This window comes from Schistocerca nitens, chromosome 8 (genome assembly GCF_023898315.1).
Source record: "Schistocerca nitens isolate TAMUIC-IGC-003100 chromosome 8, iqSchNite1.1, whole genome shotgun sequence".
NCBI classification, from domain to species: domain Eukaryota; kingdom Metazoa; phylum Arthropoda; class Insecta; order Orthoptera; family Acrididae; genus Schistocerca; species Schistocerca nitens.
The window spans coordinates 223,662,373-223,680,769 of record NC_064621.1 but is presented as its reverse complement, the minus strand read 5'-3'; the positions used below and the strand labels follow the sequence as shown (position 1 = coordinate 223,680,769).

At 37.0% G+C, this 18,397-nt stretch overlaps 1 protein-coding gene across 5 annotated transcripts in view; it reads left to right on the top strand.

Annotated features, from left to right (window-relative positions):
- The window catches only part of LOC126199283 (mediator of RNA polymerase II transcription subunit 25-like), a 371,538-nt gene extending 357,927 nt beyond the window's left edge, over window positions 1-13,611 (top strand). For all 5 annotated transcript variants that reach the window (XM_049936094.1, XM_049936096.1, XM_049936097.1 and 2 more), the window contains one exon: window positions 11,142-13,611. In XM_049936094.1, coding sequence (XP_049792051.1) covers window positions 11,142-11,174 — 33 coding nt within the window. In that variant the 3' untranslated portion in view covers window positions 11,175-13,611. The remainder of the gene's footprint in view (window positions 1-11,141) is intronic.
- Window positions 13,612-18,397: the final 4,786 nt, after the last annotated feature.

The following is an 18,397-nucleotide window of genomic DNA, read 5'->3' as shown; positions in this document are numbered from 1 at the left end:
AGTCCCCATGGCAGTACCACAGATTTGTTTATAGATTTAATGTTTGAAAGTGAATTAATTGTGGGTTAGGATGTGAGTGGCTAGAAGGATTAGGAAAGAGGAGGCGGATTTTATCTCAGGACGAGATTGGGATAGGTCGTGCTCCATAGTAATTAGGCTGTAAACATGGGGGTTGTTGATGTACAAGAATGTCACACCCACAGTGACCAACAAGGAGTCTCGTGGTAACAGGACAGGAACTGTGGAGAGATGGTGAAAGAAGTGAGCAGTGTCTTGAATGTATGATGGGTGGTTACGGACAGTAGTTTGGCGAATCTATCAGTGAAGGCAGTGATTTTTTCTGTGGGAGCATTCTACCCAGCCATAAGGGATGACTGGTAGGGAAACCTGTGGGATTCAGTTTGTGGTGTGCTGAGTAGGTAAAAGGTTGCTGGTGTGAGGAGGGAGTTGGATGCAGGTGTCAGGTTTTGGAATGGATACAAGTCCTCAAGGAGCTGCTTGAGGTTATGTTGAACTTGTGATGTGGTCATTAGGTTTTTTTACAGAGGTGTTGGAAAATTGGTGGAGACCCTCAGCCACACAATCACTATGATTCATGAGCACTGTGATGGAGCCTGTGTCTGTCAAAAGGATAAAGGATAACAAGATCTGGATTGGGATAAAAGAATAATCAGGTCTGGATTGTTTTTGAGATTGTGGATAGTAGTGTCCCATAGTAGTGATAGTGGATTCACTGTGGAGACATTTAGGAAAGGAGGGTGAGGCCAGACTAGAAGCCAGAAATTCCTGAAAGATTACTAGAAGATGACTAGTTGGAATGGGAGTAGAATCATGGTTGGAGAGAATCTGGAACTGTTTTAAATGAGGTTCTGTATGGGATTTTGGTTGGCTGTTGTCCGTGGGGTGTGTGGTGAAGAAATGTTTCCACTGCAAAGAAGAAATAAAGAAAAGAAGGTCCCTTACAAGTCTTAACATGGGTCTCTCTCTCTCTCTCTCTCTCTCTCTCTCTCTCTCTCTCTCTCTCTCTCTCTCATTCCCCTCCCTTCCAATTTCACCTTCAACTTTGTTTCTTTCCTACCTGCTCCCTTTCTCTCCTTCAATATTCCACCCCTCCCCCACCCCCAGCCACCTCCTTCCTGCATCTCTTTTTGCTGTAGCCTCTGTACTCTTTTTATCTTGTTGTGTGGCTGCAGAGTCATCTGTCAAAAGACCTGCCTCTTTCTCTGTACCTCCTCCTTGCACCCTTCCCTACCCCCTACCCTCCTCCACCAGCTCAGGCAACTGATTTCAGTAACCAAGCATCAATAATTAGTCTTGCTGTGGCCATAGGAGCGTGTGTTTCGGTGTCTGTGTGGTTGGGTGTGTGAATGTGTACTTTAGCTAGAAAAAGAGTTAGTGTTCAAAAGTTAATGTATTTTCTGCTGTGTGATTCTTTGCTTCACATGTTGATTTACTATAAGTGAGTGGTTGCCTTTCCCTAATTCTAGTACTTTAAAAATCAATGATATTATAACATATTGAACACACTGTGTTGTGATCCTTCTTTAAGGCTCTTCACAATATCCCAGCAAAAAAAATTACATCGTTCCATGAAAGAAAAAAGAAAAACAAAGTCAATCTCATATTCCAGGGGCTATGAACATTAAAATCTACTTGTTTGCTTCAGAAAATCTGCCACATTATCCACACCTCTATACAGAGTGAATATGAACTTCACTGATAAATTTCGAATGTTACTCGGCGGTGTGTTATAGGTATGGGTAAGTTTACTGATGAAGAGTTGACTAATATATACCTTGTGCTCGAGACCATTGAGTACAGTGGCACAGCAGCACAACAGTACTATGCTGAGGTTTTTCCACAGTGACAGCAACCATATCACAGTATTTTTGCATCATTCGAGGGTTGTTGTGTCATTCTGTGCTTTGTGTTGTGTATTTTGGTGATTATGAATTACAGGCTTCTTCACTGTTGTAAAGGTAAGTGAAACGTGGACGATAAATAGTTTAGATAAGAAGAGAATAGAAGCTTTCGAAATGTGGTGCTACAGAAGAATGCTGAAGATTAGATGGGTAGATCACATAACTAATGAGGAGGTACTGAATAAAATTGGGGAGAAGAGGAGCTTGTGGCACAACTTGACTAGAAGAAGGGATCGGTTGGTAGGACATGTTCTGAGACATCAAGGGATCACCAATTTAGTATTGGAGGGCAACGTGGAGGGTAAAAATCGTAGAGGGGGACCAAGAGATGAATACACTAAGCAGATTCAGAAGGATGTAGGCTGCAGTAGGTACTGGGAGATGAAGAAGCTTGCGCAGGATAGAGTAGCTGCATCAAACCAGTCTCAGGACTGAAGACTACAACAACAACAAAGGTAATTGGGTTAACAAACCAAATAAATCATTCTTAAATTATTTTTCTGTAATGTACCATTGCAGACAGTGGGTTCCTTCTGCCAAAATACTCAGTATATATCACTGAACAACCTCTAAAATTTTCTTGGTGGAGTTTTGAGCTCACCTTGCATAGCTACTCATTTTAGATATATTTTGGATGGTGTCTCTTAGCAGCCTCTCCTTGTATATAAATTTTAGAATTTTTGATGTGTTTTCATACAATTACCTTCCAAAATTTTCATGTACATGCTTTCCATATTGTACTTCAAGTTTTGATAATCATTAAATCTGATTTTGGTATGATCGTGAAGATTAGACTTTCCTGCAGCTCTGGCATAGAACAACCCATATAAGTTATATACAGCTTGCTTTTACATCTACATGCATATCAGTTCTCTGCAAACCACTGAGAACTGCATGGCAGAGAGTACATCCCATTGTATCAGTTATTTCGGCTTTTTTCTGTTCCATTAACGTATCGAGGATTGGGAGAATGATTGCGTAAATGTCTCTCTGCATGCTGTGATTAGTCTAATCTCGTTTCCTATGGGAGTAATAAGTAGGGAGCTGTAATATACTGCCAGAGTAAGAAAAAAAAACCTTTGTGAGAATGTTTTCATCAGATAGTTTACTGTACATCTACCTTCAAGACTCTGTCACTTCAGTTCTTTCAGCATGTTCATGACAGTCTCTCATTGGTTGAGAAAACCTGTGACAGTTTGTGCTTTCTTCTTTGTATCTGTTCTACATCCCCTGTTAGTCCTATTTTGTATAGGTTCCACACATTACAGCAGTGTTGTAGGATGGTTTGCAGCCTATGTGATCATTCTATTTCTTGTCGCTACAGAGTGTTACACCTAAGTATTTGTATGAGTTTATGGATTTCAGTTGTGACTTGATACTGTAGTCATAGGATACTATGTGTTTTCGTTTTGTGAAGTGCAAAATTTTACATTTATGATCATTTCAAGCACATTGCCAATCTTTGCACCTCTTTCTAATTTTATGTGACTGAATATTTGTGCTACTTCTTTAAGACAGTACTTAATTATAGAGAACTGCATTATCTGCAAGAAGTATTAGGTTACTTTTAATATTATCCACAAGTTCATTAATATATAAATAAACAGCAAGAGTCCCTACACACTTCCTGTGGCACACATGAAGTTACTTCTACGTGTGTCGATGACCCTCCATCCGAGATGAATTGCTGTGGTCCTCCCTAATCAAAAATCATTTTAAAAAATTTTCTTTATAGTGACTGTATACCACAGAAAGTCCTTTCTATCAGAAATTGTTCCGCTGGGCACTTACCTATTCAGTGTATGGTTAACTCTTCTTTTAAACATAAGCCATAGTTCCTCAACATGCTCCTATTATGAGCTAAGAGTTTCAAGTTCTTCATTGAGATATGACAAGGACTGTTTCTGTATATAAAAACTGAACATATAAATCTTTCTATTTATTTTAGTTGCCCTTTGTACCATGGTAGTCACTGTCACTACAACAACTTCTTAGTCATTGATAGCAGTTTCGATGTGGACATCCTCGAAGGGTTCAGGTCCATTTGTTGCAATTAGCTCTAGTGGTCCTCCACTCTTTCAAATATCTGCCCTTGCCCATCTCACATAGATAAGTTTTTAACTTATCTATGTGATTATAAACAAGAGGGAGCACACTAGTTGGAAGCTTCAATTTACTCATCACTTTGCTGGATCTGCTAGCTAGCCTTATTCTGGTCAAATGACTGTCTTTTCCATTTACATCAGCTGCACTACAAGTAACTCATCTGCCCCTAAGATAGTTCACTGGGCCAAGGACACACCTTGGAACTCAGACTTAATCACTGGTTGACTGGAGCCGTTGATTAGCTCTACTGGTATACCTGTGACTCAAATGATAATTTATCCATTTTATTGGTTACTGAGCTCGTGTCTGTGAATTATATTATTTTTAGACAAACAGCAAATAGCCATTTCCATAATTTACTTGAACAACCACACTTTAATTACATTTGTGAAAAAGTGTGATATTAACAATATATAAAAGAGCGTATATTTCTGTTGTCATGTCAAAAGTGGGCCCATACAGTGCAAATAGTAGTTGTACATCACGTAAGTCAATTGTTCTGCCTTTATTCTTTGTAAATGACACTCCAGCTGTGAGTAAAATGTACAGTAAAATTTCCGAATAATGGACATACATGGAGAAAATAAAAATGTCTGCTTTTAAGAAGTGTCCATTATTCAGAGAAAGATAAATATACAGAATACAATACAATACAGTACATGGAAAACTTATCTTTGGTTAAGTACAGTACTATGTTAATAAGTTGTCAAACACTAATATAATACAATACTAAAATTTATTTCATGCACTGTGGTAGGTTGGTTTGAAATAATCTTTTTTTCTCTGAACCAGAGTGTCATTTGTAATCATCTCCACAATATGTACCTCAACTGCTAACATTTGAATCCCTCTTCATCATTTTTCACTTAAAAGTATTGTTTCAATTTTCTTACCTCTTTAGCTGCCTGCAGACTCAAAAATGGAGTAAAGTCAAATTCAGTTATGTCACCTTCATCTCAGTCCTATTCTCAACATTGTCACCATGCCCATTTTTATGAAGCTTTTATATGAGTTCACTTAGATTGGTTGATGTAATTTCTGTGAACAGTCCATCACTGATATTGATGCATCCATCAGAGCAACCAAATTCTTCTACTAAAGTACGAAGTTCTTGCTCATGTTCCTTGAAGTTGTTTTCTTTGACACATTTGTTGATCACTGAAGCATTGTCATTCAGAATGAACCTTGCCTTCTTGAAACAGCTCCTGATTGTAGTGGATGTTACCTGTTTTAAGGCTGAAGAAATCCACAGAATTACATCCAATACGACGACAGATTTTCTGAATTCATATCCACATTCAACAATGTTATTTGAGACAAAATATGTCCCAACACCTTTTGTCTGTAAATCCAGTGATCAGCAATGTGAAGGTCAATTTGCCAGCAAACAGATTATTTTCACAATTTTTTAGTGAGCAACACTATGGGAAGTGACATATCAATAAAAAAATCACTTTCCTCCTTTGTCTTTCCATTCTTCTATCAAATGACAGCAGCAGTTCAATTTTTATTGCCCTTGTCATGCAAAATCATTTATTAGCATACCATGCCATGTTTAATTTACTTAAGTACCCTTAAAACATATGGGCTTTGCAGCCTTACCAATAATTAAAGACCTTTCAGATTCACATATCTTATTAACACACAGTACAATGAGTCATTCTTTTGAAATTTTGCCTTCTCAGCAGTTTTCACCTTTTCAGGCCATTATTTTACTGGGAAGAATTCTGAAGAAAAGGCCAGTCTCATCACAGTTAAAAATGTTTGTTTCTTCATAGACCTCACAAATTCCTGTTACCGTTTTTTGCCAAGCTTTCTCACTTCAAAACAGAAACAGTATGCACTTTAATTTGCAAAATATTCAGCTGTTTAGTTTAATTTACATCTGTCTTTTTCTTCCTGTTACTTGGAAGTTTTGATTATTGCTGGGGGAGACATTTCAGTGCCCATGTCCATTAGTGAAAATGTCCACTATATGAAAGAATTTTACGTTAAGGGCTGATGTTATTTTGCAAAGAAATTTTAAAATGTTTGCTATTGAGAGGAGTCTTCTATTGGAGTGTGTCTGTTACGGGAAGTTTTATTGTATAGTTTTAATTCTTTTACAGAAAAGTACTGTACTATTTTGTCTAATATTTGTATAATATAAATATGTGGCATCTGTTCTTTCGAACATGTCCAAAAGAAGAGATATCACATATATAATTAAAGCTGTGGATGACCAACTGACCACTTCAGTGCAGATGCACACCTTGCTCAAACTCTTATGGGAGTTGACAAAATGCAATAAGTAATGAGAATAATGGACATTGGGCATTCCACCTGTATTGTGTGGATAAGTTGAGGATTTGGATCTGACTGGAGGCATGCTAGGGTAGTCTATGCAGTTCCAAGACCACTGTGTTTGGATGGCATGATTGCCAAAAGAACAGACACCATATATGTAATTAAAGGTGAGGACGACCAACTGATCACTTTGGTGAAGATGCATGCCACACTTGAGCTCTTATGGTGAGGACGAACTGCTGATCACTTTGGTGCAGATGCATGCCACACTTGAACTCTTATGGGAATTGACAAAATGCTATGAGTAATAAGGATAATGGGCATGGGGCACCCCACTTATAGTGTATGGATAAGTTGAGAATTAGGGTCAGATGGGAGGCATGCTAGGGTAATCTGTGCAGTTGCAATGACCACTGTGTCCGGATGGCACTGTGGTCAGTGCATCTGTATAGTAAGCAGGAGACCAGAGTTCAAATTGCAGTCCACTACAAATTTTCAAATTTCCCTGTTGATTTAAATCAGTGTCCACTAGCAGCTAATGTCATTAATTCCTTTGTGTCAATAGAATTTAAATAACCAGGCACTATTGCACTTACTAAATAACCACGCATAGCACTCAATACATTCATTCTAAGCATTTTCAGTTTGTGTGTCATACAGAAGCTTAAACTATAGCAACAAAAACAATCAATTTTTGACAAAATAATTTAATTGGATAGATAAAAAAAATCTACTCGCCAAGCAGCAGCAGAACATACACAAAAAAGACGGTTGTAATTAGGCAATCTTTTGGAGCCAGTAGCCCCTTCTTCAGGCAGAGGGGTTGAAGGGGAAAGAAGAGGGGTGAAGGAAAAAGATTGGAAAGGTCTAGGAAAGGGGTAGATTCTGGGAAAGTCACCAAGAACCGCAAGTGAGGGTAGACTTACTGCACAGGATGAGAAGGAAAGACTTTTTCCTTCTCTCAGTTTTTTTGCTATCTTCAACTGCCACATCATAGTGGTCAACAAGGGACTGGATGGAAGCCTTAGACCCACTTAGCGATTTTACAAAGGACAAGAGTTAACATTTTCTTAAGATCCTCCCAATGAACCTGTCATTCACTTTTCCTACAACTGAATTTATATGATCATATTCCACTTTACATTGCACTGGACAGTTACTCTTCTGTATTTCGTGGTTTTTACTGTTTGTTGTAATTTTATCACCAACTGTGTAACTGAACAGTAATGAATCTCTTCACCTGGTTATGCACAGACAGTACATTTGTGTACATTCAGCAGGAACTACAAGTGCCTGTATCAATTGTTGATTCTCTGCAGGTCCTGCTGCATTTTGCTACAGTCTTCAGCTGTAGCAACATTGTATAGATAACTGCATAGTCTGCGAAAACCATAATGGAGCTTGCAGTGTTATCCACTAGATTGTTTACATGTAACGTAAAAAGTTACAAACCCTGAAATTATCCTTATATATGACAATTTTATCCATTTTAAAACAGCTTTTGTTCTGTTTGCAAAGAAGTTCTGAATACAATCACAAATCTCATCTGACACTTAGTAAGCTCAAATTTATTTGCTAAATGACAGTGCAGATCCGAGGATCAAGGAACACAAGATCCATCCAGTTTGCATCATCCATGGCGCTCTGGACACCGTGGAGGAACTGAGAAAGCTGAGCTTCACAAAATCTGTTTTTGCAGGTTTTCTACAACAGATTGATGTCAGATAGACGGGCCTATGAATGTCCAAACACCCTCTTAAAAATGGGAATGACCTGCAAATCTTTTCTATTCACTTGTTACTCTTTGTTGCTACAATGATCTATGATGAACTATTCCTAGAAGGGGAGCAAGTTTTCACATAAGCTCTGTAGAATCTCCCAAGTATATCATCTCATCCAAGTCCCTTTGCAATGTTGAGCAGTTTACTTGCTTTTCTGTTCTACAGTCTTTTGTCTTAATTCTGTCATTTTGTGTGGCTCTGCAAAGACTGGAAGGATTAGTTCAGAAAATTAAGTATTTTTGGCTTCTCTGTGTCATCATCTGTTTCAATGACAATATGGTCAATGATGGGACTGAGCAGGTGATTTCTACCCACTTACTCACTTACTGACTTAACGTAGCAAACTTTCTAGTATTTTTAGTCAGATTGGTTGGTAACATTTACTTTCCAATTCAATGAATGCTTTGTGCAATGTTCTCCTTACTTTCAATTTTTCTTTGTTCAGAATTTGTTTTTAAACTAGATTTTGACTTCACTTAAATCTATGCTGACATACTCTTTGCATTCATAGCAGCTTTCCAACATCACTGGTAAACCATAGTGTGTCTTTTCTGTCTCTCACAACCTCACTCAGTGTATAATTGCCTAAGACACAGTGTACAATGTTTGTGTGTTTTATCCATTTGTGCTCTCTGTCCATATCTGTAGAGCTGAATATTTGTTATAGATTGCTCGGATACATTGCAATTTGTTTCCTGTCACTCTTTCTAAATAAAAATAATTTCCTACCTTTCTTAAAATCCCTTGCAACACGAGTAATTACTGATACAATAATGTCCTTCTAATCACTGTGACATTAACTGATTTGAAATGTTCGGTGCTGTTAGTTACAAGGAGGTATAAACCATTGTCCTTGGGAGTTAGTTTTCTAGCTATGTGCTCAACATAATTTTCAGACAAGACATTCAGAACATTCTCGCAGGAATCTTTGTCTCTGGCACCAATTTTAACTGCATAACTCCCCATTCTGCAGCAGTCAAATTGAAGTCTTCTCCAGACAGCAAAGGTACTCATGATATTCCTCAAGTTTTATCTGGGATGCTCTGCCACTATGGCCCCTGAGTCAGGTTGTCTGTAAAAGCATACAATTACTCTATTTGACCTTCTTTTGATTTACCTTCACCTCTTATTATTTTACATTCAGATTCTGCTATAAATTCACTAGATATTATTGAGTTCTTTACAGAAATAAATATGGCCCTGCCAGTGGTATGTAGCCTATCCTTGTGATATACATTGCAATATAATTTGGGATTTCAGTGCTATTCACTTGAGATTTCAGCCAGCATTCTGTGCCCAATACTATGTCAACATTATTACATTTAATAAACAAGACCTTAGCATGAATGGTGCTCCTAATACCACATTAATCTCTCTAATCTGCAAGAATGAAATTCTCCTCCAAGAGTAATGTTGCTGGTCTTTCTCCACTTACAATAGGTAATTCAGCAACTGAGGTAACAAAGAATCATCTGAACTTCTACTTTAGGCCTTCCACTCAGCCCCAAGCAGAGTACTGCGATCAGTTATGGGCATATTGCTGCAAACAGTGAACCGTGCTTACTTCCTGCATGCAAACAACTTATGTTCACCAATTCAGCCAACTGTCTAATCTAAGCTGGAATGACTCATTTGTGCCAACATGAGCTACTGTTTGCAGCTGGTTGTATACACTGTACTCAATAGCTGCTTGTAGAGCCTGCTTTATGTCTTAGATGAGACCTACTGGCAAATACCAAACGCACACTGTCTGTCTTTTCTAATCTGATCTCCGTTTGCCTGAGGGGTGCAACTACTCACTTAACACTGCAACTTCTAATAACCAGAATTACCCTATGTATTCATCTGGACTTTTCAGGAAAATTGGCCATTGGCCCAACGGATGTGGTATCAGTACTGGGCAGTGCCTCATATCTGTTAAAGTGTAACGGCACCAGTTCTCACATTCACCTTCTGCCCAAAGACACACGAACCCACTACTGTCTGCCTGTTATCCTGAAATGAGGAGAAAATGATCAGATGTTGCACACTGGAAGACAGTGACAGCAGAGTTTCCAGGAAATCCCAGTGGTACCTGTAGTGTCACAGCATTCACCACTGATGCCCAGCATGAAAACAGCTCCAGATGGCAGTCTGAAGCCTGTAACAGTGGCCAACGCAATTTCCAACTGTTTCTGGACAGTGGCCAATTCACCTTGTGTCTGTACACAACAAGTGCAATACCTGTCTGTTTTCTGGTGTGTAAAAATTATATAAAATCATGAAAAACATGCTCCAACCTAATCAGAGACTAAGAAATGATAAGCAGAACACATCAAGAGATAAAACCACCAACTGTGACATATGTCTACAAAACTATGATTCACACAAAAAAAGAGGAAAACTGGGAATAGTATATGTGCTCCAAAGTCAGTGGACACTGCACTATCACAAAAGATTAATAACTGCTATAAACATTTACTGTTCCTTTCTTCTAAGAAGCAGGTAAAAAAATTGTGACACTAAATGATGTCTGCTAACTGATTATAGCTGCTGCAGCTGCATTAATGAAGTGCTTTCTTAATTTTAATTGTACATTATTTGCAGTATGGTTTTGTATGATTTGGAGATGAGCATACACTGAAGCTTATGTGCTGCATATGTGGAGCTGTTTTACAGTATCCATTAATATTATCAAACAAACTTATGACACATAGAAAGTTATCATTTATATGTCATTTCAAAATCAAGAGAATACTCTGAGTGCTTTTGGTGTCACAAAATAAATTATGTCATGAAAGTCAACTGTGACTGAAAGTTTTAGTGACTTGGATAATTTTTGTTATGTTACCTAGATAGCTGTTCAAATATCAAAGAGCATAGCAAATGTTCATGCTTAAATGAGTGAAATTAAGGGTGCTGCTATACCCCCGCATGCCCTAGTGTGTGTGTGTGTGTGTGTGTGTGTGTGTGTGTGTGTGTGTGAGAGAGAGAGAGAGAGAGAGAGAGAGAGAGAGAGAGAGAGATTAACAAATACTACAAATAACATGTAGGTTTTATGTTACAGGATGAGAAGAGTTCCTGGCACCATGTTTTCTGAAGCATTTGAGTGAATACTGTATCACCATGTATTTCATCAGTGTCAAATAGTTTCTTGTTCATTTTGAGCAACCTTACTGCTTTGCCCAATTTCCGAGTTTCATTAGGAGTTTGGGCAAAGAGAAGTTCAATGTGTCTTGAAGTATTATATCGTCAGGGTTCAGCAATCCACACTTCATTACTGAACAGCTTTATTCCTCTGTGTGAAGACACTTCCTAAATATATTGTCAGAACTATAGGTGGTGAAGAAACTAAAGCAATTTTTTACTCATTCTTTGCTTTAAAAAAATCTGTTTCATTATCTTTGTTATCTGTTTTCAAACTACTGTGTGATACTATGTTGTAGTTTACTTTTCATGACAAAATGACACTATCATCTCTCTGACAGTGCAGTAGTTCTCTCTCTCTCTCTCTCTCTCTCTCTCTCTCTCTCTCTCTGATCTGAAGAATACAGTAACAAATCTAACATTCATAATTTTGACAAATAATGAATTTTCAAAAGAGGACATAGAAATGTTGAGGAAAACAGGAGTTGGTATAGAGCGTGTAGTCAAACAGGAAGATTAAAAAGTTTGCACAAACTAGAGGATTAAACAAAGTACTTTGACATGAATCTAGCATACATAAGTGGCAGTTAAGAGTTTATCCTGAAAGTTATCATTTTTTAATATGGTTTCACTCAGATGGCATCTTTGATCTTGCACACATTGTTGGAGGCTCCACCTTCAGTGCAGTGTCATTCATTTCTTGGCAAATTTCCTCTTTCAGATCATTTCTGATTCTTGAATGGTTCTCTTGGAAAACTGTAGACTTGAGGTAACCCCAAAGAAAAAGGTCTGGAGCCAATAAACCTGATGAATTAGAAGGCCACTGAATATTGCAATTTTTGCTGGTGAGATGACCAGGAAGAGTGGGTCCAAGTAAACCGTTAATACTGTAGCAGTATGGCTTGTTGCACCTTCCTGCTGGAACTGTGTTTCATCTGGATCATTAGCATTGAGTTCAGGAAGAGAAAATATTACTGATAAATATTTTCTTGGGTTTGGCTTGTTTCTCTTCATACTTATTGATACACAGTTTAGTTCAATGATAGGCTTTGCAAACTTTAGCACATTTCTGTCACCTGTAATTGAAAATTGCTCAGTCCTTTTACAAATATCAATAATCGATAAAATAACCATACATATTGTGAGGCTCACTGCAAACTTTGCCACATTGACTCATAGTAACTGTACATTTTAACTACCAGTTATTGACTTACTAACAACGTGACTGTACTAACTGAATACCAACTGCAGGCTGACTAAAAATTACACGATGATACATAGATTGTTTCAGATTGTTTTCGTATTTTGACTGACAGAAGCTTTGTACATGAAGCCTGTTTGTAGATGTTGTACGAAAGAAATTTACAAATTGGTAAACTATTAAGCTGTTACATTTGATATTAACATAGAAGACAGGAACATTAAAAGGGACAAATATACAATAGGCAGAGAAATAAGTTTGTTTACCCAAAAGGTGTATAATTAAAAAATGACAGAATTACCGGTAGTGTTTTATGAGACAGCAGTTCAGTGTGGAAGCGGATTCCCTGTGTTCACCAAAAGTTTCTAGAAAGTGAAATTTTCTAAATTGAATAAGTAGCATATTAACAGCTTATCTAAGTGGCAGTATACATTTTTGGTAACAGAAAAATCAGGACTACAAAACTATAGCACTGGATATTTTGGAAAAAAATTCATTTTAAGATTTGAACACTCTGGAACACGAAAATTATGAATACGAATAAATTTTGAAATAATGCATTTTCAGAAAGAGTAAGACATTTGTTGAAAAGAGGAGAATGAGGGCTTTTGATTGAGTATTGCAATCCAAAAACAAACAGTTTTTATCACTATAGAATTCTGAAATGCACAAGTCCTATAGGTATCATAAATTATGAATATTTCTTTAAATAAATGTTTCCATGAGAACTAAATATATTGTTAGCATCAGTAGTATGAAAACTATCATGTGAATAATAAAGCTTTATGAAATGTAGCATGAATAAGAAATTAGTTACTTTATGGAAATATTGTATATGTGCCAGTAGTGAAAAAATAACAGAAGAGGAAAAATAATCTGTTGAAATCCAGAGTAGTTCAATAACAAGTAGGATGAGCCCACCTTACCCTATTATACACTGCTTCTCAACAGAAGTAAGTTGTAAAGTAGAATAGTAGATAGTAAATAGTAAAGTAGGATAGCTGACTTCAGACTCATTGAGATAGGCATGTGCATGAATATTTTCTCTTCTGATTTGCTGAAACATACTGTAGCCATTCAACTTCATAGTTTTTTATGGATAACCCATAATGTACCTCCCTCACCAGTACCAACTCTGTATTGACTGAAATCAATTTACAGAATTTGTATATCCTGAAAAATAAATAAACTGTGTATAATCTCATTTTTGTATGTCTGAAAAAGAGAAATAAAGATTTTGCTTCCTTACACTGGCTACTTAACATTAAGCACTTCATTACATGCTTGTGACTCACTGCTCAGTTACACAATGTGATTCATAAATTATAACAAATTTTAAAATTCCGGAAATCACTCTCTGACAGCATAAAAGACCAATATCAAATAATACCATGTTTTAAACATGGAAAGAAATTATTATTTTTGCTCACTGAGAACATTACATAATTTAAACTGCTTATCAAAGTATTATTTAATTCATTATTTGGTGTGAAGGGTGGAGAAATATTCTGAAAGTGGTCATGTGAACTGTCTGGCAATTGCTTAATTGTGAACATCAGAGTAGTGATGTAGAGTATTAGTGCCTGAATGTTGACTGTAAATGGAAGTTATAGATTTTAGTTTTTAGATCATTTTAAATATTTTTGAAATTACACCTCATATGAAACTGAGTCTCGTAGAATGTAACTATTGTTACTCTGAAAGAATCTCTAAATTTTCGTATCAGTTGGTGTATGGAAAACGGCTTCATTAATTTGCAGGTTGATACATAGTTTTAAACATCTGCAAAACATACACGAGACTAGCCCCACAACAGCAAGTAAGCACAGATATGACATGTGGCACACTTCCGAGGATGGGAATGTATTCAGTAGACCATCCAGGCCATTGAGACGAATCTTACAGCTTCATGTGGATCAGTGCATACACTACACCACAAAACTTACACCAGCTAACAATATGTGAAAGATCTATCAATAAGCACGCACTTCAGTTGAGAGATAATGTTAAGATTTAAATAATTATTTGCAAATGTGTTAAAATGTGGCTGCATTAAGGCAGTTGCTTGAAAATTATTCTGAATTAGAAGTCACAATGTGATTGTGGCATTAAATAAGGATAGTTGTAGCTGTCTTGACATCCGCTTTTAATAAGAATCAGCTACGTGTCCATTAAGGGGCTCCGGAAAGGCTCAAAATCATGAAAAGTTCAATTTTTACTTTTTTGCGTTTTCTGAATCTGCAGACTATTACCTTTTAATAGATATATAATTTATTCAATTCCGAAGACTACAACTATTTTTAAATTTTTTTTGAAATGTGTTCTACATGGGCGTGACCCACTGTGGCGCTGTTAAACTGCTGTCAAATGGTGTCTGTTTTGTTGAAGTATAATAATGAGTAAAAGTAAAGTTATTAGAAATCCTCTGAAGGCTTTTAAGAAAAGGAGAAATGTTGGAAAGCCAAAGGTATTTAGAAATATGGGAATGAAGATAGGTTCTAACATGGTACGAGCGATGCTTGCTTTAGACAAGGAACGCCTTCGGGCTGCAGACAGGGCTGTAAAGAGTCTAGAAATACAAGCAAGAGTAAACAGGAGGAGGAACAAGAGGAAGCTGGAGGAGGAGTTTGCAGAGGATGAAGATAATCCATCCTATGGACCTGGAATGCACTAAAAAGTTAATCCAATCTTTGTCACTCGATTCCCAAAACGTTTATTTTCTCATACTAATTACATGTTTTCTAAGGATCTTCCAAACATATTTGTTTCAAACTTTCAGTAAATGTTACACAGTACCTTCTGCATAATTTAACACAGCCTTTTTCCAAAAAACTGTATATTTTTGAATATATAAATAAAAAATTGCAAAAAAAATGTTGTGAATTTTCATTACAATTGAAAAAAAATCATCTTTAATAACTGAACTAAAATTTTGTAAAATCCCTGTGTTAAGTTGTAGCCCATATTCCAATAAATAATCTGTAAAAAGTTCAACTTCCTACCTCAAATACTTTGTGAGGAAAGATGTAATTTATAAGCGTTATTTTAACATTGCAAGTATAGGGCGTTCCGGAGCCCCTTAAGGTAAGACAATGGACTCATACTGGAACGACATGATAGTAATCACTGTCAGAGCCCACCCAGTTGGCTGTGCGGTCTAACACATGGCTTTCCGGGTGAGAAGGAGCGCCTGGTCCCCGGCACGAATCTGCCCGGCGGACTTGTGTCGAGGTCCGGTGAGCCGGCCAGTCTGTGGATGGTTTTTTAGGTGATTTTCCATCTGCCACGGCGAATATGGGCTGGTTCCCCTTATTCTGCCTCAGCTACACTACGTCGGCGATTACTGCGCAAACAAGTTCTCCATGTGTGCATGTACCACCATTACTCTACCACGCAAACAGAGGTTACACTTGTCTGGTGTGAGACGTTCCCTCTTGGGGGGGGGGTTCATCGAGGGCCAAACCACACAATAACCCTGGGTTTGGTGTGGGGCGGCCGAGGTGTGAAGTGGACTGCGGTAGCCATCGTGGGGTTGTGGACCACTGTGGTTGCGGTGGAGATGGAGCCTCTCCATCGTTTCTACGCCCCTGATCAACATACAATACAATACAATACAATCACTGTCAAGTCATCTGATATGGGGGTTAAGTCATTTCTGGGTCAATCCAGACAGTTGTCGAGATTGTTTTTTCAGTAAAAGCACAACCTATTTCGTCCATCAATAATCTCCTTTTGACGTAATGCTCCATATTTAATTATCTAAAAGTCAGTCGGATACTGAAGCCTTATCTTCCTTTAATTGAAAGGATATGTTCCAATGTTACTTTTTACAGAGTCAACATTTTGCAGGTAATTTGATTTTATTGGATTGCAGTCTGCAGTAGTTAGCATCTGATGCAAAATGAAATGCTGCATTATTTCAATGGTTCAGTCTACCATTGGCAATGAGGTCAGTGGAGAGACATGCTTTGATTTGATTTTTATTCGATCATGTTGATTGCATATTGTACAAGTTGGGTACTAGTAATATAGAGCAATTATAGTGAAATAATACAGTATTACATGAGCATTACACACACACACACACACACACACACACACACAGAGTTTTACTTGCTTTCCAAGAACAGTTGGTTGCACTTTTTCATCCAAATTTTACATTTTATCTTCATGAAATAGGTTAAAATACATAATTTTTATTTTAAAACAATGGAAAATCCAGGCTGGAATGTGACAATATTATCAAGAGAATCGTTGCTACTCACCAGATAACAGAAATGCTGAGTCACAGATAGTCACAACAAAAAGACTGTCAGAAAGTGAGGTTTTGGCCAACAAGGCCTTCGTCGAAAATACACAAAACACACACACACACACACACACACACAATGACTACAGTCTCTGACAGCTGAAGTCAAGTGTGGCAGTCTTTTTGTTGTACCTATCTGTGGCTCAGTATCTTCGCTAAATGGTGAGTAGCAACTAACCTTTCCATAATTTTTATTTTCATGGCATAACTCAAATTGTCAAGTGAATGTGTGAGAGTAGAGAATAAATGAAAGTAAATCTCTTGTGTGATTCCAGTAAGGCTCAAAAATGGACTAGCAGCAGCACCACTACTCATGGAAACAGACTGCAGAGTAATGATTTAGTGAAACAACATTAACGCCGGTTCTTTAAAGAACTGAGCTCCTACTATAAAACAGCTTCAAACTTCTGATTGCTTTATGTGTTAATTATTTAATGTTAATCATGTATAGGACAAAAAACTTAGAAAAGGTTTGAAATTATATCTGAAGTTTGCTGGTAGTTGCTAAGTGCTCTTATCAAATACTGCGTGACTATAGTCATTGCGGTCCTTTTTAAGAAATGCTAGTTTTTCATGAATCTCAATGTTTATCATATAATTTTGGAGTTACATTCATTGCTGTATGTAGATACTGTCTGAAAAATGTGCTGTGGTTGCAGTAAGTAGTGAAGAAGAATACATCAAAATATCATGCTTGATGGTGGCATCTGACTGCACAAACAGTGAAAATGAAGTAAGCAATAAACTTTTTCCTTTCATCATTTTGTAGGGGTGCCAGCAAGAAGAATTTCATAAAGGTTTGATATTACATGTAACATTTATTGCAAGTCAGTAAGTGCTCTCATTCTCAAATACTAGGCAAGTGTGGTCTGGGTATTTTCCATAAGACATACACACAGTTTAAAACTGTGGCACTCATCTTCCTGTGTTGAACCTTTCTTGTAAGATTATACCTCTTAATGAGTGGATAATGTCAGCATTTTAAATTTTTAATTGGCCTCTATTTAAATGAAATATTGAAAATCACATTTTTGTTGCCCTTAGAAGCCATTAGTTAGGCAACCTTCAACTAGGGCTGGTTTATATGCCCCAGGATAGTCACTTAGTGATATAGATATGCTGAGATCACAGTGTGACTTTTGATTCATTTTTTCAAGGTCTATCATAACTGGAAATAATAATTGAAATAATAATTGTGAGAAAACTGGATTTGATATCTGTTAAATTATGAAATAGTTGAGAACTTTTTGAAAATTCCCAAAATGTTTCAAGACCTTAATTTAAACTAGGCTCAAGCCTACTGAAAATGTATTCAAGAGAGAAAAAAATGATTACAGAGAATTTATCATAGCCAGTAAGTAAGGGGGGAGCTGCTGAATAAACTCTGCCATAAAGACTGGGATGGATCTATATGGGCACTGTCTCTTCATTCTTTACCTGTAGCAATCTCTTAAGAGCTAATGAGTTTCATAGGTTTTTATGAGAAATATGACATATACTCAACAAAGTGCTAAAAACTTATTAAAGACTTGTTTTTCTATTTTAATTTGTTACTTAAAATAGAACAAATGGCGTAAAGTGGACCCAAAAATCATTTTTTTAGGATTTAAGTAAGTTGATATCAGTTAATTTCATGTACAGATATGTTTTTTTCTACTGAAAATAA